At 42.4% G+C, this 23,004-nt stretch overlaps 1 protein-coding gene and 1 long non-coding RNA gene across 3 annotated transcripts; one reads left to right on the top strand and one right to left on the bottom strand.

The window, feature by feature from the left end:
• Positions 1-734: 734 nt before the first annotated feature.
• On the bottom strand, positions 735-18,840 carry tp53i11b (tumor protein p53 inducible protein 11b). 2 transcript variants are annotated; one of them, XM_011607559.2, is made up of 9 exons: positions 18,659-18,840; positions 15,671-15,775; positions 13,924-14,009; positions 7,797-7,936; positions 5,589-5,647; positions 5,400-5,448; positions 4,942-5,038; positions 3,297-3,398; positions 735-2,864 (listed from the first exon to the last, which is right to left on the bottom strand). In XM_011607559.2, the coding sequence occupies exons 4-9, from the start codon at positions 7,923-7,925 to the stop codon at positions 2,731-2,733; spliced, it is 570 nt and encodes a 189-aa protein (XP_011605861.1). In that variant the 5' UTR covers positions 7,926-7,936; positions 13,924-14,009; positions 15,671-15,775; positions 18,659-18,840; the 3' UTR covers positions 735-2,730. The 2 variants fall into 2 exon arrangements, with proteins under 2 accessions (XP_011605861.1, XP_003967569.1); XM_003967520.3 differs by lacking the exon at positions 13,924-14,009 and having other exon boundaries at positions 18,659-18,834.
• An 880-nt stretch (positions 18,841-19,720) lies between these two features.
• On the top strand, positions 19,721-21,799 carry LOC115251057 (uncharacterized). The gene is made up of 4 exons (XR_003889609.1): positions 19,721-19,898; positions 21,125-21,195; positions 21,280-21,338; positions 21,622-21,799. It is a non-coding gene; the product is annotated as an uncharacterized lncRNA (long non-coding RNA).
• The last annotated feature ends 1,205 nt before the right edge of the window (positions 21,800-23,004 follow it).

Genomic DNA, 23,004 nt, shown 5'->3' with positions numbered 1-23,004 from the left:
TTATACTTTCCCTGAAAAGGCACATTAATAACAGCCTGTGCAGTCCAGCATAACAAGTGATAGAGGATGGTCAGCCTGTTAGATCAACATGGGCTGTGTGGATGAGCAGCAGTTATTGGGTACATGTTCAAGAATGCCATAGATGGCCATTTAAATGATCCACAGTAAGCCAAAACACTGTTTACCTCCCCTTGGCTGGAGGGAATGGATGGAATGCACAAGCCTAAATACAGGTATAAACAAAACTAACCACACACATGCCAGTATCTTGTGCAATACAATCAACCTTTTCACTCGCTGCCCAATGAGTATAAATGAGGGAACCTGGGATGGGAAGGAATTGGGGCAGGAACATGTGGTGGTGGATCTAATTAAGCTGACATCAGAGATGACTGACTGCACTGAGCTGAAGCTAATCGTATTGGGACACGCTCAAGAGCAAACAGACACAAAACAATAGGGCAGTATTACTTAACAGCTCCATTTTGTTCAGAACGTGGTTTGTTGAATTTAACCGGGCGTTGGGGTGGCAACTATTGATTTTGAAGTAACCCAGCCTGCCTTCGGCTCTCACAGTTTAATGTATAACCAGATAATCATCGGGAGTTGAAAAGCCTTTGTTAAATCTAGGTGGTCTCAGTTAATCACACATTTCTGACAGCACACAATGGTAGTCTCGTGACACAAATGTCATATTCCCCTGACATTTTTTTAGAAACAAAACAATTCATCCATTTTCAAAATAAGCAACAGCGTCCTTTATTTCAAACTATATGCGTGTAAATCCATAACAGTTAATTTCTGAAATACAATATAACACATATATACATAAGAGCACAATGCTACAATCTGAAACAGTTGAAACCTGGAGCGATTTATAACAATACTATGAATACTGGGGTCACTGCTCAATTTGGCAACATTTCCATCAGAAAGCAGATTTTCTTGCTTCCACCAGGCTGGCCATGGGTATAAAAACTGCTTTGCAGACCTTTTCACTTCAAAGTTGATGATTTTAGGCTTGCAGTAAGTCCATTTTTCCCTCTAAACTCTGTAATTATAATGCTAGTCACGCTGAAGTGCACAATGTCACTTGTGAGAGCTGAATCTAATTAAATACTTGGGAGGAGAAAAGATAATTACAAGTGCAGGCTTACAGGAGACCTCTCCCATGTTTCACGTTCCCGTCTGCGCTCACCCAAGCTGCATCTGCTTTCAATGGCAGCCTCACAAATGCAAACACACAATCAGTCTGACCTCAGGAACACTCCCTTCTGAGGCAGGAGGCCATTTGTAACAATATGGACCACCTTTGAAGGACATACAGACTGACGTTTCCAGTTATTTTTAGGGAACTTATCGACTAAATTTAGCGTTTTCTATCAGGCCTTTGCTGGAGATCAGAGTTCACCTTATAATTTCTGGGCAATAACCAATTATAAATAAAATGAACCACCGTTCCAATTTCCCACATTTTTTGGTGGTTGGCGGCTTGCTACTGTGTGTCAGCTATTTCTTTTGCTGGATTATATTGCATGCATGACATCAAAAACAAATCACTTTATACAGGTACAAAATAACACATGGCATCAAAGATTAACCTGTCAAAATCATTCACTAATACTGAACAAGTTCCCTGTTTGGTTGACATGAACATCATAGTAAATATCTTATATTTACATATCTACAAAATAACAGTTTGCAGTGTTGATGACTGTTCTATTGAAGTACTTTTAAGGCAAAGCTAACGATATGTCAGTAGAATTTAAAAAAAAGAAAAGGGGACTGTGCTACATCACTGATGAGGAAGCAGCTCAGACAGTTTATGCTGCACACTCACATGCAACCATGACAATATAGAAAGGTTAGAGGTGTGAAGGCATCGTTGCTCTGCCTCAAGTTTATGTGAGCAAAGAGAAGAGGAAAGAACGACGCTCCTACAGGTCAGATCGCATGGTCTTTGTCAACGTCACGTCTATTTGCTCACCAGTAATGTAAATATCCTGTACAAAGTTATTCCCATTCACTTTGGTAAGAACATGTTTATTTCTGTGCAGCCAAATTTTGAACGGGAATGAACGGAAATGTTTCGAGTGGTTAAGACTGACCTTTACAAGTTTTCAGCATTGTGCTTTAAGTTAACCTGACTTACACTCCAAGCACAGCCGCTGCTGCTGTTCCCCATCGTGTCGAGAGGCGTTTGAGAGTCGAGATACTGAAACTTTGGTTTACATTCAGTGTGAATTATCAATAACAGCAGGAGGAGGGAAAAAAGAACAAAGGTGATTGCATTTTAAAACAGCGGTTCTGTGTTTTTAAAAAGGGTCAATACTGTAATCTTGACCTAAACAACCTGTTCGTGAACATAGTTCGTAACTGCGTGCATTACACACAATAAATATTCCAATGATTTAAGAACCTGATGAACTGAACTGAACCTGGAACTAGAACTGCAAGTAGGACTGAAGGTAGAAGAAATATGTACCAACACACTTAAAACACCTAAAGACCCACTGACTTAAACCCAAAGTTTCTTCTGATTGTTGGGAAGTTTAGCTATGACATTGTGCTTATCTGTTGAATGCCGGAGTTACAAAAGGCTGAGTCCCAAAGACGGTGGCATTCAATGATAATACTCTGAGCCCGGCTAAATAAAACTCCGCACCTTCTAACCCAGTGATTGTGGTTTGTTCTCAGTCATCCCTGGCCTAGAAGTGTCATATGGTCGGATCAGATCTTCTTTGGTTTACGGCCCAGGTGGTAGTAGTACGCCATCGTGACCACCAGGAAGAGCACTCGACTGAGGAGCAGGAGCACGGCAGCGTTCGGTAATATTCCGATCTCAATCAAGGTGATTGATGTCACTGAAACACAAATGTGCCACTTGAGTTATAAACACATTTTTACAAATATTTAAAAGGGCATGTTCACAGTTTTAGAAGTTCACCTCATAACAATGCTTTCATGTTCTTCACACGTTTTATGAGCTGCTGAAAACTCATCTTAGTATAAAAATGAGACATTTTCATTTGTTTTTGCACACGGTGAGGTTTAAATTTAGAAAATACACTTTTCGGGTCCATGAACTGGGTTTTTCTTTTTCTTCCAGCCGTTCCCCGCCTGGCTGTGATTCCAAGTGTTGGACACAAGAGGGCAGTGTAAACCCATTCAGAACTGTCTTCCGAATAACAGGCTTAGCGTTTCCACTCACCATCAAAGGCGGAAATAGTCTGATTCCTTGGGACAAAATGACATAACAAGAACAATTAAAGAGTGCACTGAAAATGTTAAATCACCTAGAAACTGAACAGTGAAGTAGCAGGCTTCACTGAGCAGCGTCCACTGGATAACGATTTTCTCTGCGGTGTAGAGACAATTCCACATGATCAGGGCCAAGCCTGGGAAATTACAGCACAAAGGGAAATTTATAGGGTTGAGAACACAACAAAGAAAAAATAGAATACATTGGAAGCTTAGGAAAGAAGACTCTTACATGTCCAATGGGCAATACTGTTAACAGAAAGCCTTATCAGAGCAGCTGCAGCTGGAGCCTAACTAATCTGTGATGCCATGTGCACATGGTGACAATGGGCCTATTGATTCTGTTCAATGCTTGAATTCATCGATTCTGATAAGGCTTGTGTTCAATGGTGCCGTCTCACTTATTCCAGTTCATTTTCCTCCATTTCCCTGCTACCCCCAAATCCTGGTGAGCTAATGGATATGAGCAGGGGCAGATAGAGGTCTAAGGGCTGCTGGATTACATTTTGCCTGCAAGGTTTCATTTGTGTGGCACATCATCAAAGACCACCCTTCAAACCCCTTTGACCATTCTTGGGAAAAATTATGGCTAGATTCTCATTGCTATTCTCAAGCTATCGTTTGATTTCAGTTTTCTTCAGGTTTCATAAAATAGGCAGATCATGATGATATATACAGTATGTATATGGTATACATGTTTAAACAGTATACATATGTGCAGTATATGTATATTGTGTACACACACACACACACTGCGATTGTGTGTTTTGACTGCTATCCTCCGTTTTCAATCCCTGTAATCACACTAAGTGAAGGACCGGCTCACCCACTTACCTGCCAGCCTTTTCTCAAACTAAAGCCATTAAAATGATTGCTGACATAGTCAATGTACCTTTGGCCTTAAAAGCTATAAGTGTCTCAGTTAGGTGGAATTACAAATAAACAAAAAATTACAATGTGAAATCCGAAGTTACTGAAAGGGTGAAAATTAGTCAGCAGGTGCTGTTAGCACTTTAGCAGTAACCAGCGGTGTTAGTTGCTTTAAGTGGCGTTCCAACATTTTACTGTAATGTGGTGTCATCAAAGGGCTGCACGGAGCCACTAATGAGCCATTTCATGGGAGCAGATTCTGGCTTTGATGCAGGTTTAGCCCTTTAATTTGGCGTTTGTATGTTCTCCAGAGGTGCTCCGGATATATATCGAAAAAGAAAGCCTCTGGTTGGACTGCTGGGAGAGGCTCCAGCACACATGCAACTCCCATTCACAAAAAGTGGCAATTAAGAGATGAGGCTTGGAAGTATGGTGTCATTGAAACCACAGATGAATAAGACTTTTTAGAAAACACGTGTCAATTATACAAACACACGATCACATCCCGTCCCTGCCATCGCTCACCGTGTTTCCAACTGATACAAAGCTGATAAACGAAACACATCGGGAGCCTTTGATGGATTCCCAGGAATTATTCATGGAATAATCATGTATGTTGACAAACAACCGAATGAAATCACGCTGCACATTTGATTTGGTAGCCTAAGGATGGGAACATTTTTTAATAATCACCTGATTGTGCGAAGAAATGCATAAGGAGACATAATCACAACCGCCACTGCGATGCTATCAAAATTAAAATGACTTGTGTTGCCAGGAATTCCCGTTATTTCAGGAGTGAGGACTTACTGAGCAGCGCGCCTCCATAAAGGCGGACAGAGATATTAGTTGTGGAGAGCTCCTCCTCAAAAACAACCTCGTAGAGTTGGTTAGGAAACACCAGGGCCTGTGTAAAGGAAAACAACAGCACAGCACAACCCTTGTCATAGCAACACAAGACTGTTCTGTCCCAGCACATGCCCCAAAACGTGACACCCTATATGCAGTCCTCCTGTCTGAGAATCACAGCCATTATGTGCATCATGGACACTGAAGATATTGAATAATTACACATTGTGGCTCACAAAGAGAAGGCTTTTTCTCGTGTTAAGACTCCACTGTAGCTTAGATTTGGGTCCGCATAGCGCCGCCCTTTCTAAAATTGGATAAGGTTTTTCTTCATAACAACACACTCACACCAATAAAGTTTAGGACAAAAGCAGTGAACTTCATGCCTGGGCTTTAGTGATGTTTTTAGCAACACTCACCATCAGGGCCATCACTGTAAAACCGATGGCTGAGATGAGTATCCAGAGCCTGTAAGGAGACGTTACACTATTACTCAACTGCACGCTTGTTTTCTCAGCCTGTCATCTGTCGGACCTCACCGGAGGTGACGCACGGATGACATCATCAACGTTACAGCAATGAGCTGCGCTGGAAACAAAATGTCTCACCTCAGCCCGATGGGCTCCCGCCCGGCAAACTTGATCTCATTCCCCAGAACCTGACTGATCTGTGCAGGAATAAGGCAAGACAAAGGAAAAAGGAAATCGCTCAGAAGGATGGAAACATAACGGCAATCATTTCATCTTAACCCGCATCTACGATGACAGCCTTCGACAAAGTGCCACATAACCACGGCTTAAGTGCTGTCTGTGGAGGTGCATTCTGGTGTCAACAAGGCCGATGTGCAGCACACTGGTGAGAAGGGAGAGAGAGGAAAGAGGCAGAGCTTCCACTGAGCCTATTGAGATGATAATTAGAGTCTATTATCTCCCAGTGAATCAACCTCTGCTGATTAAATGGCAATGTCATAACATAATATGACATTGCTGCTGTTAATACCAGTTTAATAATGAAAAGGCAGACCCAAGGAAATTTACAATAAATTAGAGTAAATTAGCAACCAGAAGCCTTTAATTTATAATCCAGACTCTCTCCTAACACCTCAACATCATCGTGCCTTCATCATCGAACCTCTCTTCCCTCAGAACAAATGTTCTTGTGTTACAGTGAGACAGGGAAACTAAAAATACTCTCAAGCACGAAACCCACTAAAGCTGATAAAGCTAAGCTTTTTCTGACTGGGAGTGTTTACCGACATCTCCCACTATCAGCTACAAAGAGTTTATCTATGGGCCCAGAAATGAGCAGAACATGGGTGTTATGAGCTCAAGACATCATCTTGTACAACACATAAATAGTTAATACAAGTTTGCAATATAGTTCATGAATTTTATGAGCAATTGTGTTGATATTTAAAACACAGTTGTTGAAAAACACAAGTGCTCTCTGTCCCCTGTTAATAAAGCTCAAATATGGAAAATAAAGCTAACAGAACACGTTGGATTAAGGGGAAAGAGACTGTGCTGCGGAGAGAACTGGTAAAATCAGCGCACACATAATATCAATCCAACTGTGGCAGTTGCCATCGTGTTCGCAGGAGATGAGGGCAGCAGCGCCGTGGTTGCAGGGGCTGGTTCTGACAAGAACACATAAATATTCATGACTAGCATGAAAAATATGCAAAGGATCTGGGAGTCAACCGATGCAACCGGGCCATGTTGGGGAGGAACAGAACCGATGGGTGTCGACGATGGAGGGAGAATCAGGAAAAGGAGGAAATATACAGATTATTTCAGAGAGAAGATTATCAGCAATTGCCGTTATATTCAGTAAACAGTGGGAAAACGTAACCAGAGGGCATGGACATGATGCCCTCTGCCAATTTAATGCTTGTTATTTCATTATAATGTGTGATAAACCTTCAGTCGGATGTTAGATGATTGAATGAATGAAGAAATAAACAACTGCTATAAATGCACGTGAAACTGCGGCATGCAGTCCTAAGACCGCGTTAAAATGCAGACTGGGTCTTTTAAAAGAAGCAAAGTCACAAATAAAAAAATGCACCTTCCGTTACTTGAGCAGGAAAAGAAAAGTTCTTATCTGGAAGGAGAACAAACACACAGGAAGACGCAGAACACTTCCCTCTTTTGTTTACACGGATAGAGTCAAGTGTTTCTCCTCTAAATCTGCACTTATGCAGCTAACCTTACCGTTACAACCCCTGGGTCCCTTTACCACAAACACTTGAGAAGAGGACAAGTAGAAGAAGTCAAGGGCAACAGCACAATGTACCGAGGGGACATTTGGGTCATGGTACAGTTGAATATGGAGCCCAGTGACTCAAACAAGCACAACAGATCTCATGACCATGTATCCAGTTACCCTCTGCATTGACCGTTCTAAAGTTACAGACATTATCCAAACTTGCTTAGGATACTGATTAAAACACTGAGGTCATGCACACCAAAGTAGCATAGATGTGCACAACAAAATATAGTTAGAGAGCCTATAATTGCTGAGTAGGAGGACACAGCAAGTCTCCCAGGGGTGGCGTGCATTTCTCAGTGGAGCTGGACGAGCCCACGGGATCGTGCGCTCTAGATTCAATGAACCAAAAGTGCACAATGGGAACATCACAAGAGTGATGTGGCAATTAGCAGACTGACGTGGCTTTTAAGAGTAATCTATAACTCTTCGTCTTCCATTGCTGTTTAACAAATGCTGCGATTAACAGCCGAGCTGTTTGCTGTGCAAATGCGTCCCGACAGAAAGAAAAGTTGAGATGAATAAAACATCGCGTGATGTATTCTGACCTTTGAGCGGTGCACTTCGCCTTCGTCATCCTCGCCGCCAACTCCAAGGATCTTCCGGCTCTTCAGGCGGCTTATGAGATCCGTCTGACTGTGCTTCTTCATCAGAGGAGGGTGAGATTTGGACGTCATGGTGCACACACCTGAGCAGGGAAAGAGGGTGCAGCAGTCAGGGTGGTGTCTATTAAAGACAAGGAATGAATGAAGGAATGGGAAGAAGGATGACTCGACAAAAAAAAAAAAAAAAAATCAAAGTAATAATTTTAGGTTTACCCAACCCAGTTACCATAATCCCTCGAGTCTGGGATGATGGAATGATGACATAACATGGGTGTAACAGGCAACTGATAAAATCCTCCTAGAGTCAGACTGGAAGCAAGAACCAGATGTTCCAGAGTTTGCTGGGAAGCCGATAGAAGCAGGTTCTTGGTTGAAAAGATTCACACTTCTGTGTGAATGAAGCCGAAGTACAAGCAAAGCTAACTCTTTCTATTGCTGTTGAAAGGCTCTTTGTGTTCTGGGGGATAAAAATAAACCACAAAAATGTTCAATGTCCCTCTTTTTGAATAGTTCTTTGACTGGTATTAAAGAAAGAGATGGAAACAGGACTACTGTGTTTCCCACTGGAGGGTTAATTGGTATTTTCATTGACGAGTTCTTGGATTAGCCCTCCACTGAGGGATGCCTGCTCTCTTTCTCTTCTATTTATTCTAATATATTCCTGTGGTCCCAACCACATTTGTTGGGCTGTGTGAAATAATGATTTGTCATTTCTGCTTGTGGAATGGGGGCTATTTTTATATGAGGCCTGAAAGATCCTCAACAGCTTCATCAAACATTCCTGTATGCGGGACAATTCTCAAGAGTCAAACAAGATGGATTACTGAGGAAAAAAACCCAATAAAGAGACCATTAATGGGAGACTGGGGGAAGCCAGGAAGTTTAGCGTCGCACTCAAATGCTCATGTTCATTTGTTGAATTAGCAAGTAAACACCTTCAGGATTCTTCTGAATCCGTGCGTATGCACAGGACTGCAGAAGGTTACAGCGCATGTGTTGAGGCATCTGTTCAGCCCCTCAGAGGAGCAGATTTTCACCCTCCAATATCAACAGGAAGTGGTGCCAGTTGGAAATGTGAAAACGAAAAACAATGACAGGCAAAAGAGAGTGTGATTTAGCCGGATATGTTCAGAAACAATGGAAAAAAGACACGTTGAATCTTTAATGCTGAAAACACCGAATCCAGCAGAGTTCATGAAATTTAAAATTTGAATTATTACAAGAAATTAGCTATGAAATACCTTTCCACCAGTAAAGTAAAATGCATCACACGGCACTTTTTTTTTTTTTTTAACTGTTACACAGTATTGCTGATATCACTATGATTCATATCAAAACACTCTTTCACAATCATATAATGACCCTCATCTTAGTCATCACGAAGGTGACATTCAAAGGAGTAAAAACATTCTAGGTGCTCTGGTGCTCAAGGGTACCTCGGCAGTGATCTGAAGGTGTGCTGGCACCTCCCCCCTCTACCAGCACCCCTTCCAACCCTCTTCATTCTATGGTAATGATGATAAAATACCCTCGCCTGTCTTGTAGCTCTCCAACACCACTAATCTTCCTGCTGCATAACACTGCTGTAGTTGCCTAGCAACTGCCAATGAACCCACAGCTTCCTCATGATTATGAACACCTTTGATGGTTGACGCCATCTTTGATAATGGGGTCCGAGCTGAAAGTCACTCATAATGCAGTTGTCACTCATCTCGCTGCCACTAGAGACATTTTAGTGGAAAAACTTTGATCCCTTTTGGTCCGGAGGAGAGAAGACAGACTTTTTAATAACATGAAAGACAAGGAGGAGGGACCAAAACAAAAGCCTGATTTATGAGGAACCCAAAATAGATCAATTTATATTACATGCTGAAACCTAATATAATAATATAAGACCCAGTAAGAAAATCCCTCGCCTCAGACAACCGTCTCTCTAAAGCAGCTGACCTGACAGGACAGACGCTTCCTGAGGGTCCATTGTTACCCAACACACTTTGTTCCATCTGTTGATTTATTGATTCCAGAGAATGTTCTTTTAAAACAGAGTTGGAGGTTCACAAAATGACCATTTACATTTGGCAAAATGACCATCAAATGGCCATCTATGATCATCTAACTCCCACTTTCCCGAGTTATCCATTCCCATGGACCGTTTCCAACAACTGGTACTTTCAGAAAATGACTGAAATTCTCACCAAACCTTTCCAAGAATGGGATGAAACCTTAATGAAAGACAAGAACAGCAGCAGTGGAGGAGATCTGTGCAGTAATTTATGGGCTATTTGTGTGTGACTACAATAAATCCATTCATTCACAGGATGGATCCCTCTGTTTTCGGACTGCCTGATGACTCAAATTATCACTGCATTCCACATGTTTGTAATCCTCAGAAAGCCACTTATAGTTAGGTGGAACTTTATTATTTTTAGTTCTTTTAGTTTTACGGTAATGTCTCAAAACAAACCGTGTCTCTTCAGCTAGCATACAGAATAAAAGGCCCATTATGCCCCCATGACCATGCACAGTGACCAACTGTGAGCAGGAAAACCTGAAGAAGAACTTCTTAGGGGGGAAGTACTTGAAACAATCCAGATCGCAAATGATAGAAAGCCTTATTTAAATATGAATTAAAGGATGTCGGTGTAGGTTCTCCAACATGATTTAGTAGAGAGAAGAGTCACAGAAGAAGCCTGAGGAGGGGGAACAAGAGTTCTGTCGCCTGGGTCAAAGCAATTAGCATAAATTAGAGGTTTCTCTGTCGAGGTTCCATTAGGCAGATTTTGGCTGCGGAGCGCAGTTTAACATTAATTCTAGAAATTAAAGATGGCGCTTTATTACAGTGTGAGCAGAAGAATCACAGCTCCTTCCAAGCACTTTGCAGAGCAGTAAATGTTAAAAGTGTTGACAGCTGAACTGTTACTATCTCCTGACACATTCCTGGAATCCCCATTTTATGGAGGCAGTGCTGCATTTATCGCTGCCGAATAAACAGGATAAATTGTGTGAAACTACTACACACACACTTTACCTTTGAGGAATGGAAATTGAGTAGTTGCATTTAACTAATCCGGGAGCTTTAAACTGGGAGTTTTTATGGACTCTAACGGATTGGACTGACTTGTATGTGTCAATACAGCAGACTCAATGTGTTAGAGTTACCGAGGAATAAATAAGCCCTAATGATCCAGGGGATTCCAAGTTTCCCTGTCCAATATACAGTTATTACATCACACAGCAGCAAGGGAAATTACCCTTTTGCCGTCTGGACTCTGATGTGATTACAGAAAAAAAAACATCCAGGGAAATATGAAGATTAGCACAGCCAAAGTATGAGCCCACAGCCATTCGATGAATATCTGGTGCGATGGAGGCCATGAAACCACGAGGACGTGACAAAGGTCTCCCCTGCCCCTCCGCGGTGATCTCCACTCACACTCCAATAACATGACGGCGGCGTCAGCAGCTGCCAGGTACAAATATTGACAGTTCAGGGCAAAGCAAACATTACAGATCCCAGATCGACAATAAAGAAAGAAGTCATACTGTGCAGCTATTACAAAGTACATGTGAAGGTTGTAATAAGACCGCGTCCGTGCATCGCTCTTGCTCGACAGTTTGACCTTATGTGGCGAGTCTGGTGGCCGCTGGCTGCTTATTTCATCCTGTGTTACGCACATCACGTGTTACAGCACCATAATGTATATCTCATTTTGATAAATATGGTTGTTTCAACTAGTGGAAAACAGGCACTGAAGAAAAGTCCAAGAATGCAAATGGAACCATATTAGTCAGAATTACAGCTTGGCAAAGCTTCAGACCCCAGTGTGCAAACAAGTGAGAAAAGGAACAGGTGGCTCCTTTTTACCATCTGTTTCATTGACAAAAATACTAAAATGAGCTCTAGACGTGATAGTTTGGAGTTTGAAATCCTGGAAGTTTGGCAGAAATGGGGAAGAGAATAGGCTAAGTCATTTAAGTCTACACAAAGCTAAAGTGTTCTTCAGAGATATCTGTGGCCTACTGACGTAAAAACAGCAAAGCAGTGATTGTTTCTGCCAATAAAATTCATTTTTTTGCCGTTTTTCTTTTCCATGGCAGTGTGTGATAACTGCCTAAGGAATCTGGTTGTGTTGCGGCTCCGTATCGTCACATCAGAGATGGTTTTCTCCCCTTCCCACAGCTAATGAATCAAGCCTCTGAATTTAGCCTCCGCTCTGCTTCAGCTATGCCCCCCTTTGTGAGATTTATATGGAGTCATCGTAGCTCGAAATACCAGATGTCAAATGCCTGCTTTCCAGGGTGACAGTTACCCAGGACCAATTAAATGACCAAAGGAGGCAAGCTTTAATGACCTGTACATAACATTTTTTTCTTCTCATGTCAGAGATTTTTCTGCTCATCTGAATACAAATTAAGATGCTTAACACTTTAGTTCTCGGGCATTGGTTCTTTGGTAGCATCACTTTAACATACAGCATGTAAGCAGGCCTGTCTCACTCAAAGACGTCTAAAATTAATGTTGCTTGGGAGACTACACCAATTACGGGTCCCAAATTTTGCTGCCTCTAATCAGAGTGGCCCTTTGTTAAGCAGCCTGCTAAAGTCATAATGGAAACTTTAAAAATCACGATTATTTTGTTGTTTTTTTTAAAAAAAAGAACCTGACTAGCTTGACGGGGAGCTGCACACCGAGTCTGGGATCCTAACCCGTCTAGATTAAAGCAGGATGTGTTGCAGTTGTTGGTGCCAGACCCCTGGCTTTGCCTCACCTTTGCCAGACGTGTGACCTTCTCTGATCATTCTGCCACTCTGCTGAACAAATAAAGAGAGAGTGTGATAATCTGCAACAAAGAGGAGAAGGCATGTCTCTGAGGGCCGCGGAAGCCCCAGCGGGCGGGGAACATTTACTTTCTCACCCTGACAGACAGAGTGTGAAAGCAAATGAAACAGGTTTCTGTGTGCCCACCCCCTGCTGCCCCAGGAGAATGAACAACAGCAGACTCACAATACTTCAAATTCTGAAATCGCACCTGACGTAAGGCGTATGATCCCCAAGAGGACGCCGGTCTTTCGTCATCTGCTTGCTTTGCTTGTTGAAGCATTGCCTGGTTGCTAAGCAGCTAACAACTGTAGCAAATGGTGCAGCCTTCGCGTAGATGGATCTTTGGTGAGAGTCATTTTATAGTAAAGGTCAAATATTCAGTAGATCCTAGAAACCTCCAGTAGGTTGCCATTTAAATCTAAATGTACCCTGTAATTTACATCACTGTACGTTTCCTGAAGAACATGCTAATGGCTGCTTGATCATGATCCTCTGATCATTATTCCAAACGCAGCACGGGTAATGGATGCATACACACGTGCCTGCGTCTCAGTCCAAAACAGCTACTTAAGCAGGTCAAAACAAATAAGACAATAAACAAGGATGCAATACGACCCCTTCGACGTCACGAGCAGCGGGATCAGCTTTGTCATCTGTGACATTACAGTTTGCTCTCAACTTTAATGGCTTTGGGGACAGGAAGGATGAAAACACAGAGCACTGGCCCTAAAAAAGCCAAGTGGGCCATCATCATGTTGACACAATTTCTGTGTAACAGCGTGAGGAAATGGTACCGCCCCCCTGTGACGCCTGTTTCTCGTGCAGCAGCTGCAGCAGCAGGTTTGCTGTGGTCGATTCCATTAGACGTATAGTTCATTCACAGAATACACGCAGCAAAAATGCTAAAGCAGAAGCTCTGAAGGGCGTTCTAGTTACTATTCTGGGCCTGCTTGGTTTGTTGTTATCCTTTGGCACAGCAGACCGAGAGCAAATATACTAAAAGGATCTCTGTGGCTGGAAATCAATATTTGGAACATGGAATGTTACAACAGCCCTAAAAACCTGATCTGTACAAAGGAATGTTTGAATCTTTATATCAATGCTGTTTAAATGTATTTATTCATGAAGCGAGTAGTGATCGTCATTAATTCAAGTGGAAAAGGCACCTCAACAGCCAACATGGAATGGAGAAAACATGATTGTAACTACCAGCGTAAAATATACCCTAATGCCGAGAATCCACCTCACCTCTTCTCCCGACAGAAATTCCCAAGTGTTTGGGAGTTTTGCTGGCTGAGCTGCTTCTGGGATGCACCTGAAGCACGCCTGTGCACCTGGAAGAGGCACAACAATGATGTGGAGAGAATGCGGTTTGTTTCCTGCTGGAAAGTGTTTTCAGTTCCACCATTAAATTTGAGAAAAGCTCCGTAGCGCTGCAGCGTGTTTCCACTGCAAATCACTGGCCACCTCGCGGTCGATTGTGGATTCACCCAGAGAGAGCTTGCTAATCAGGTTCTCACTCTTCCTCAAATGCCACGAGGGCTCAGCTGAGTTTACACAGAAACAAATGAGCCCATTCCAAATCTAATCTGCACATAATGGCTAAAGTTTAAGCCACTTACGAAGAATCTCAGTTAAAAAAAAAAAGTTGCATTTGTCTTTTAGTTTAGACTTTTAACCACCGATTCAGTAGAAAACAACCCGCGGCTGGAACATCAATCCAAACAATCAATCGGGACTCCTGTTACATAATCAGGGTTTTCTAAGGTCTCGGATCCAAATTTATATGACAAATATGAGACTGACAGTAGAGACATGAAAGGGGAAACTAACACAAAGCCGAACAGCCACCCCTGGCTTATCAGGCACCTCACGTGCACACTGAGACACAGCCCTCTGTGGAGCCACATGGCGTAGACCAGAGGGCCAACGATGTTGACACTTTCTCAGATGTGTTTTTATGAGTTCTGAGAGGAGGCAGCTCAGTTGTCTGACAAGCCTGTTCCACAGACAGGAAAACACAACACCAAAGGCTTCCAGCAGCTATAGAATATCACACCTTTCCTTTAGTGAATATTTGAGCCTCCCTCACACGATGGGATGCTGGATGGAGGCTGCTAATCAGGGTTAACCTGATACCAACTAAGACACTGATGTAAACAACTGCATGGAAATGATCAATACGGTTGAAACTCCATACAGCAAAAATGGCCGTTTTTCCCTACAGCTCTTGATTACACCATTATTCTCTGCTCAAAAGCCAAACCATTGGGTTCTTTTTCTCATCACAGGAGGAGGTATTCTGAGATCAACACTTCCCTACTGGTTTCCAGTGAAATATAGAGCACCAGTTGGAAAGCCATCAAGCACCCAGAATCCAGAAGGGACAGCTCTGAGTAGATGAAGTTGTAGTGAGATAAATCTGCACTCTCGGTGCTTAAACTTTATCCGCTACTAAACATATTGCAATTTCTTACTCATACTGTGAGGGAATGTTAATCCCTATTGTGTCAGGGTTACCACGGGTTTAGCTAAGCAGGAAAACATTGCAAGTATCAAAAATGCGACGTCATTGCTGTGGAAGAGAACCTAAAGGTGACTTCTATTTGAATGGCAAGGATGAGACGTGACATGACATGAAGAACACAACTGAAGTCACGTGGAGCGTTGGCGCGCACGTTCTGGCGAACAGCGACGATGATTTCGGCTCAGAATTTGGTGCATGAAACCTATATTTGCCTGGCTTGCTAATACAACATCCCACTGCAAAGCAGGGAACGTGCTCGGTTTAATTTAGACTAGGTTACAAAGGCCAAAGGGGAATACATAGATGAGAATAATGGCTCAGTTCCGGCATCCAGTTCTGACTTACATGAACAATTCACAGGGGGTCAGACAATAACAAGACACACAAAAGGATCACGTGCATCAGGCTTTTCGTAAATATTCCACGCAGTCTCGGGGTCACGGTAACAAAAAGAACATTTTAACTCACCGAGTACAGATGCTATTAGATATGGATTTCCTCCCAACACCCACTGAAGAGCAGGCTGCTCGTGTCGTCAATATTCGGCCGTTGCAAATGTCGAGTACGATCCACCTGTCAATTCAGCAAAGGCTTGGTTATTTTAATGGTTTGGGTTGTTTTTAAATCAATAAGTCCGACATCTTACAACAAGCGTGGAGCTAGTTTCCATCCCATGTCATGCATTAGCTGCTTGGGGGGAACTGGGGCAGCCACTCGACAATGGAAATGCTTTTCTGTCTTTGCCAGATGCAATTCGCGTTTTTGAGCAGATAAAACAGCCGCATCTAAAAAGCAGCATATGGTCTCTGCCTCTAATCTCGTCCACTGGAAATTACCAGGAGAACATCTGTTGGAGGGCCACTATTGGAGGCTCTGACTAACCCGGTGTCACAAACAGAAGGAAATTAAAGCAAAGGAAGAAAGGCATCCTGACCGGCAGCAGAATATTACAGAAGTCCCAAGACAGATGCTGGAAAGGAAAGGTGAATCTAAATATATTGAACATTGTACTGGGCGTGGGGGGGGGGGGGGGGGGGGGGGGGGGGTTGCATGCTGGTTACCACTATAACACAACTCTGCTTCTAAAAATATTGTTTATTTGAGAACCAAAAATGAGGTAAGTGGTAAAATGCTTTCCGTTAGACTTTGATTCAGGCATAAATCTGCAAATATCCCCCGAAGTGGAGCTAAATATGAAACGGCCACTAAGAGGTGATCGTTTCTCGGGTAAAGTGTGAACTAACTTGTGGATGGATCTCTGCATGAATCACCAAGAGCATAAAAAATGGTCACCATCTGCTTCAGCTTCCTAATATGTAGCGAGCAGAGAGTGCCAACAGATCCGAGCTGCTGCCCGGGGCTGTTCTGAGGCATCGCCGCGTCGGCCCCGGCTCAGACGCGTAGCTGCCCACATATGTTAATGCCACAACTAACCAAGTTAGCATTCAGCAAGTCTGCTCTCACGCCCAAGGAATAGTGTCGGTAGGTAGAGGAAAGCTGAGGAAAAATCCGTTTGGATTTCATTGTCATGTTTGCCACAGTCCTGAAGAGCCGGTGCCACATAAATCCATCATGCCCAGACTCGCAATGATTTTGATCTGAGCCTGAGAACTTGATTGTACCTAAACCACTCCTACTAGAAAAGGATGTCACATTGTATCACAGCAGAATAATAGCATTTCATAATCTTCTTTTATTGATATTATATTTTACTGTGTAGAATAGTGAACACATTATATGGCAAAATAGAAAATTCTACTGCGGTTTAAGCTGCTACATCTGGAGCAAATTCAACCTCTGGGACGGCCTCGTAACCAAAATGAACCCCTTTTTGATTGATTCGGACAGTCTACACCTTCTCTGCGAAGCAGTTCATGCTTTATTGATAACTTGTATTAAGTTATCAAGCCCTTCTTATCAGTAAGAAGGGCTAAAAGAACCTTTGAGGGTTGGCAAGGGTTAAAATATCCTGCAGGCATAGTAAAGGGGGAAAAAGAAATGGTCAATTCCAGGCCAGGTCAGAGCGATTTTCCCCATCATTAATAGATTCACTCAACAGTGAAAATGTCTAATGTAACTAATGAAAGTCAACAAACATCCACGCCTGATATTCTTCTGCTGCTTTCTTGATCTCCACAAGGCTGCAAACTTTGTCACCATGGGCACAACGGACAGAACTCTGCTTCCTCCTTCCACAGCCAATTAAAAGCCTCCTTCGGCCCACGGAGCCTGGCTGACGTATTTGTGATCACACAGTAATTAGGGACAAACAGCCCAGCTGCTCCCACGGAAATGATCAATTCAAATCGCTTTGAAAGGTAAAATCTGTACAGGTGACACGGGCTTCTTCCTTTTATGACATAACTAATTAATCTGCTGCCATTTGTCTCCTGACTGTGGTACAAGATGGCATCTTCCATTTAGTTAGAAGTTTAATAGTGAGTGCTTTTACTTTAATCAAGCCTTTTGTACGTTATCAGAATTGCTTATTTTATCATAAATTAACTATTATTTGGGTGAGTCGTGTTTTCTTAAGGATGGAAAGGAAAAAATTGAATGCAATACATGATTAATGCTCTTTTCTCCCCCATTCCCTGCACTGTATTCTGTCCAAAAGCATCAGGCCATACCTGTGGATCTCATCCGTGCACTTTTACAGCCCTGCAGTGCATGAGGACGTGCGTGAGAACATGCCTTAGGTGCACCTCAGACAAGTCCAGACAAAAACATGGAGGTTTAAGCATGTTCACAATTGAATGTGCAATATTGCACATCGCACTTGAAATAAATTCCACTATTTTGAGCACTAGCGTCGTTTTTAATTTTTCCTTCATTTACATATCACTGTACTATTTCGGTCGCAGTCAAAACTCGAACATTTGGTTTTTAAAAAAGCCATTTTATTCAGCAATATTCATGCAGACAATCGCCGCCTCTGTGCTGCTGTATAAACAGCACATTTAAGAGGCTTTAAAGGGATATTAATGAGCTGTTGTGGCGGAAGTCGAACCTTTGGCAGCTAAATAACTTTACAGTATTTGGGCGGGGTGTCGCTCTCTGGCTCTGAACAAGAGGGGTAGTTTTCTGGTTCGGATTTTAAAAATAAAAAAATAAAAATTGTAATTCAAATGGGAGCTTCAACTGAAGGATTTAAACAAAAATTCACTGTCGACCACAACTTTGCTTTCCCAGTTTATGGACTGACACAGGCTTGATGTCACTAAAACGACTTACATAAACATAAATCAGGAGATCTTATGAACAGAAATAACACGTTTTTCCGTCGAGCAGCCAACGAGAATATTGCTTTTTATTTTATTTTTTAAATATTTCAGCAAACAGTAACTCTCCGACAGGCAAACACACCACACCGCTTCAATCATCAGTAAAACGTGCTGCTCGTAGTCGAGGCAGAAGTATGACTTCTATGAAGAAGAGAAAACATGTGTAACTTACAGTCGAGAGGGGTGCAGCCGTTTTCCCTCCCAAGGGTGCTTTTTCCGCCGTTCTTGGAGTCTGGGAGCAGAAGAGACAGTGGAGAAGCAGCAGCACCGCGGAGCTCCGCGCTTTCACAAACCTTCCAGCTCCAAACAATCCGAGGAAGCCCGACGGACGTTTCCGGAAAAGCCCGAGTCCACACGACACGCGCGCCGTGTCTGACTGCCGTAATGAGGGACTTATTGACGTAAAATATTTACCGCCTCCCTCTTTCTCGACATTCAACACTTGTTGTGTTAATTAAGAGTAATTACTGGGTTTAATTAAAAGGAGCTCTGACTCATTTTGAGTAATTTGGTTGATATAAATTATTCAGTCTATTTGCATCTCATTGTGCCACGTTCAGTTAGAAATTTCACCCACATTACACCATGCATGCCAATATTCCTTAGGGGTTATTTATTTCGAGAAAGTTGTCTAAACTATAGCATTCTGCAGCATTGTGAATATAACATATTTTCCTCCTTGCTTCTTTTTAAAGCACTGTCTTGGTGAGAGCACAATATTCACATTTAAAATGATCCCACTGTGTTTCCTTATGCTTCCTTTCCTTCTGAGTATGGATGTGTCTCACGAACACGAAATCTGTCTCCAGGGATGAGCCTCACGCACAGTTCAGTGATCTTTGACTTTGTTGTTCTTCATTTTTCTCTTGAATCATTTTGTGCCCAATCAAAAACCTTTTTAAAGCTTGTTGTGGGCTCTAATGTCTCCTCTGAGATAAGAGAGCTGGTCTTGGAATAGGCATGAATGGAAATGTAGTTTGATCTTTGATCTTTCTTGAGGGTCTCATTTTAAGGTTCTTTGTGGCTTTTTATTGAGGATAAGAGGTCAAATAGCTTCAAAATATCTAATAAATGTCCAGTTGCCCTTGATGGATGCACTTGGAAAGCTGCACGCAATCTTTCACATAATGATTTCAATAGGAGAAATACTGCCAGGGTTTGAGTAACACACAGTGACCTGTCATTGCCGGTAGGAAGGATGTATACCCCAAACAAAGCCTGCTTTAATGTTTATACAGAAACCTCCCTATTGGTGCAAGACAGCCGTGATCAATCGTAAGGCTGTCTTTAGATATGTCCTAAACATGTACCGAAGTAGCTGTGGATTCCAGAAATGACCGCAGATTCATGATTCATGATTTTATTTGATGATATTCACTGTTTGCAAAGAGCACTATATGGATTCCAAAAAGGTAAGTTAAAGTAAGTTAAATGCATAGAAAGTAAGATGCTGCTGCTGTTGGAAATGAACATTGTTGGATTGTTGCTAGTGCTTCATTTGTATCTGCTTTCACCATTAATCCCCTCCTAATAGTCTGGAGAGTCGGCGTATAAAAGACATTGTCATTTATCTTTTACTGCTTTTGTGACAGTATCGCTGATCGTCATTCAGGTGCTAATAAAACAAGTCCCTCGGCTTTGAGGAGAGGGGCTGAAGCTGTTTGGAAGGGAGAACCTTTGAGGATATACTGGGAGAATGAGCAGCGTGGGTGGGGAAGGTACACCGGGGTTGGCCGTCGGTTAGAATAGCATTAAACAACTTCTTACTGACACGCTGCATAATTCTCTGACAAACATGTTTTTATTTAGAAGCTGTCACAGTTCTGGTGTGTTTTGAGAAAAACACAGCTTTTTTTAAAACTCACATCTCCTGGTCTCACAGCCAGCCATCCAAACACAGCAAGCGAGTACCTTCACATTCAATATTAGCGTAAAGTTGACCTTTAAAGTTCGAAATGCAAGTCTGTAACCAAGTGGGTCCAACCTAAGGGAGAATCTCCATTCAAAGCCAATTTTTCATCACGTTGCGGTGATTTATTTTCTTAAATGGAATGATAATAGCAGCCGCTCTGATGATACCAGTGGGTGGATGTTGCAGGAAAATGACAAGCCGAGTCAGTTTGTTGAGTGATAGAAAGATGTGTGTGTGTGTGTGTGTGTGTGTGTGTGTGTGTGGTGGGTGGGTGGGGGGGTGTTGTGTTGGTGGAACCTGTTATTTGTGGTATATCATGTGATTCAATGTGCAGGAATCTGTTCAACAAAGAAAACATTCATAGAGCAAATCCAACATAAAAAGAAATCAGGTTTCAGCAACATGTCCTGCTTCAACGAGAGAATGTAATTATATAGCATTTCCAATATGCATTTTATCACTTTGTTCATTCTTTATTGCATTGATTTCCCCCTTTTATGCTGATACTTATGCCTTTATGCTTTTCTAACATATACCATTTTAGCCTGTAGACATGGTAACATGCACAAGCGCTGCATCCGTTTTAGCAACAAGAAAAAAGAGGGGGATCGGTGTGAGGGAGGCATGTGTTCTTTGTCTTCACCCACACTCAGACCTGTCAAACAAGGCTGCTCTTCTTCCACCCCGACCAACCTTGAAGCAACCAATTATGTATCGGTCTCACAGGACAGCGATTCCTGTCTATTACCTGCTCCTTCTCAAAGATTTTCTTCAAGACTGTGTTACAACAAAGAGAGGTGACGCTGAATTTACAATTACATAGAAATAGAATACAGGCTTATTGCCAATATGTAAGAAATCTGCCATCTTTATCACAACAGGAACCGTGTGGGGAGCCAAGGAGGAACCAAGAAATGCTCTCTCCAGCCAATAATGCCAGGTGAAAGCAGGGGATTTCACCCACAGGGGGCCACAATACCCTTATCCACTCATAAGTCCATGAGATTTTCCTTCCTATAACCAGATCTACAACTGTCTTATCACCTTTATTGTGTCCCCTTTTGTCTTACATTTGAACTTTCCCACCATCCATCCATGCCTCTTTGTTAATTTTTACCCCCTTGTTGACAGATGGTTGGCTGCATTGCATCATACAGAGAGCAATATGGCCAATGATGAACTAATTGTGCTGTAAGATGTGCTGACATTAAGCTTTCTGGCAGTGAGGTTGGTTCCTGCGGCAGTCGGATCCTTTCTTGAGGCCTGTGTTTGCTTTCCTGAAGATTCCGAGAAGATAAGAGGTGCTTTCTGCAGAGGGACGTGGACGTCAACGGTGTCACAGCACTGCGTTAATGTCTGAGTCTGCTCCAAAAATTATATCCAATAAAAAGCAACCTCCAATGTTTTCTTTTTTTATAAACATGTGACTGTTGCTGCAGAGCGTTTATGAGTGAAGAGTGCGGCGAAAATCTGTTGCTTCCCTTTTTGTTTAACACTGAGGGTCTAATGCTTTGGCCAAAGCGCTGCTGAAAGGTCAGGTTTTATTCCAGTCCAAACTCGCTGCCTCAGCACGCAGCCTTATTGACCAGCCCTCCACCAAAGTGGTCACACGCTCAGCCAGTTAATCATTTCTCTGCACCATCATTTGCTTTGAGATTAATCATTATTTTGAGAACCAACAAATATGTCCATGAAAATTGAGATATTCTGTTTTACACAAACACACAAAGCTGAATCTTCTACCTTCTAAACAATAAATTAGATGGAAATTGCCTTTTGATATGATGGGTTTATTCCTCCCTTGATGTGCTGCTGTATAATTGTAATAATTGTTTTACACAAAGCTGCTTTTATGGAAACAGCAGTGTCCCTTCTTTCAAGATTAATTACATCGCCTCAGCCTCAGCAAGGAGCTATTTTCAGAAGATGGCTCTCATTTATTCCAAGCAGAAGAAAATCATTTAACACAATCATTAAATGGGCTTTTGGGGTTTTATAAAAAGGAATACGTTTGGCTTTATTTCATTTAAGGAGAGAAATCAGTGTGTAAATAGCATGTAGGACATGAATCATGTCGGGTGTTACAGGGGGAGTGAAAATCTAAATGAATGTGTAACCTTTAAAGGTCACCCCAAAATAAAGCACTCAGTTCTTCCTTATATTATTAATTCATTTTCCCTGCTGGGACCCATCCACACCCATCTTCTGCCAGTCTGTTAAGAAGCTTGTGCAGCTCAGGTGGAAAACTCAACAGCAATGTTTCTTTCCAGAATTCATGACCCAGTAACATTGTTATGAGGCATCTACCGACGCACTGTGTCGCCACAGCGGAAAAAAAGCCAACAAGCTGTTTTCTGCTTCTCTGATTCTCACAATATTCCTCTCCCATGTTTGCTTGTTTGTCATGTGTGAGTGAGCTTTGCAGAGTTGGCAGTTATACCATGTGCTCCTCAGTAAATATGCATTCTTCTTGTGTGTTTCTGTTTTGGGGAGGTGTGTTAAATCCTGTCGACTTGACGGACCTCCTCCTCACCTCCCTGCAGCTGTGGCAGATCTCTCTCTGCTTTTCCTCATCTTTGGCTGGCCCAGGGTTACCTCAGAGACTG

This window comes from Takifugu rubripes, chromosome 9 (assembly GCF_901000725.2).
Source record: "Takifugu rubripes chromosome 9, fTakRub1.2, whole genome shotgun sequence".
Lineage (NCBI taxonomy): Eukaryota > Metazoa > Chordata > Actinopteri > Tetraodontiformes > Tetraodontidae > Takifugu > Takifugu rubripes.
The sequence above is the reverse complement of the archived record's forward strand: the minus strand, read 5'-3'. Positions and strand labels throughout refer to the sequence as shown.

Coding starts and splice junctions, on each gene's coding strand:
- tp53i11b (XM_011607559.2), bottom strand. CDS start 7,925: ATGACGTCCAAATCTCACCCTCCTCTGATGAAGAAGCACAGTCAGACG. Junction 5,449..5,588: donor CGGGAGCCCATCGGGCTGAG/GTGAGACATTTT, acceptor GTCTCCTTACAG/GCTCTGGATACTCATCTCAG. Junction 3,399..4,941: donor TTATGGAGGCGCGCTGCTCA/GTAAGTCCTCAC, acceptor GTAATTTCCCAG/GCTTGGCCCTGATCATGTGG.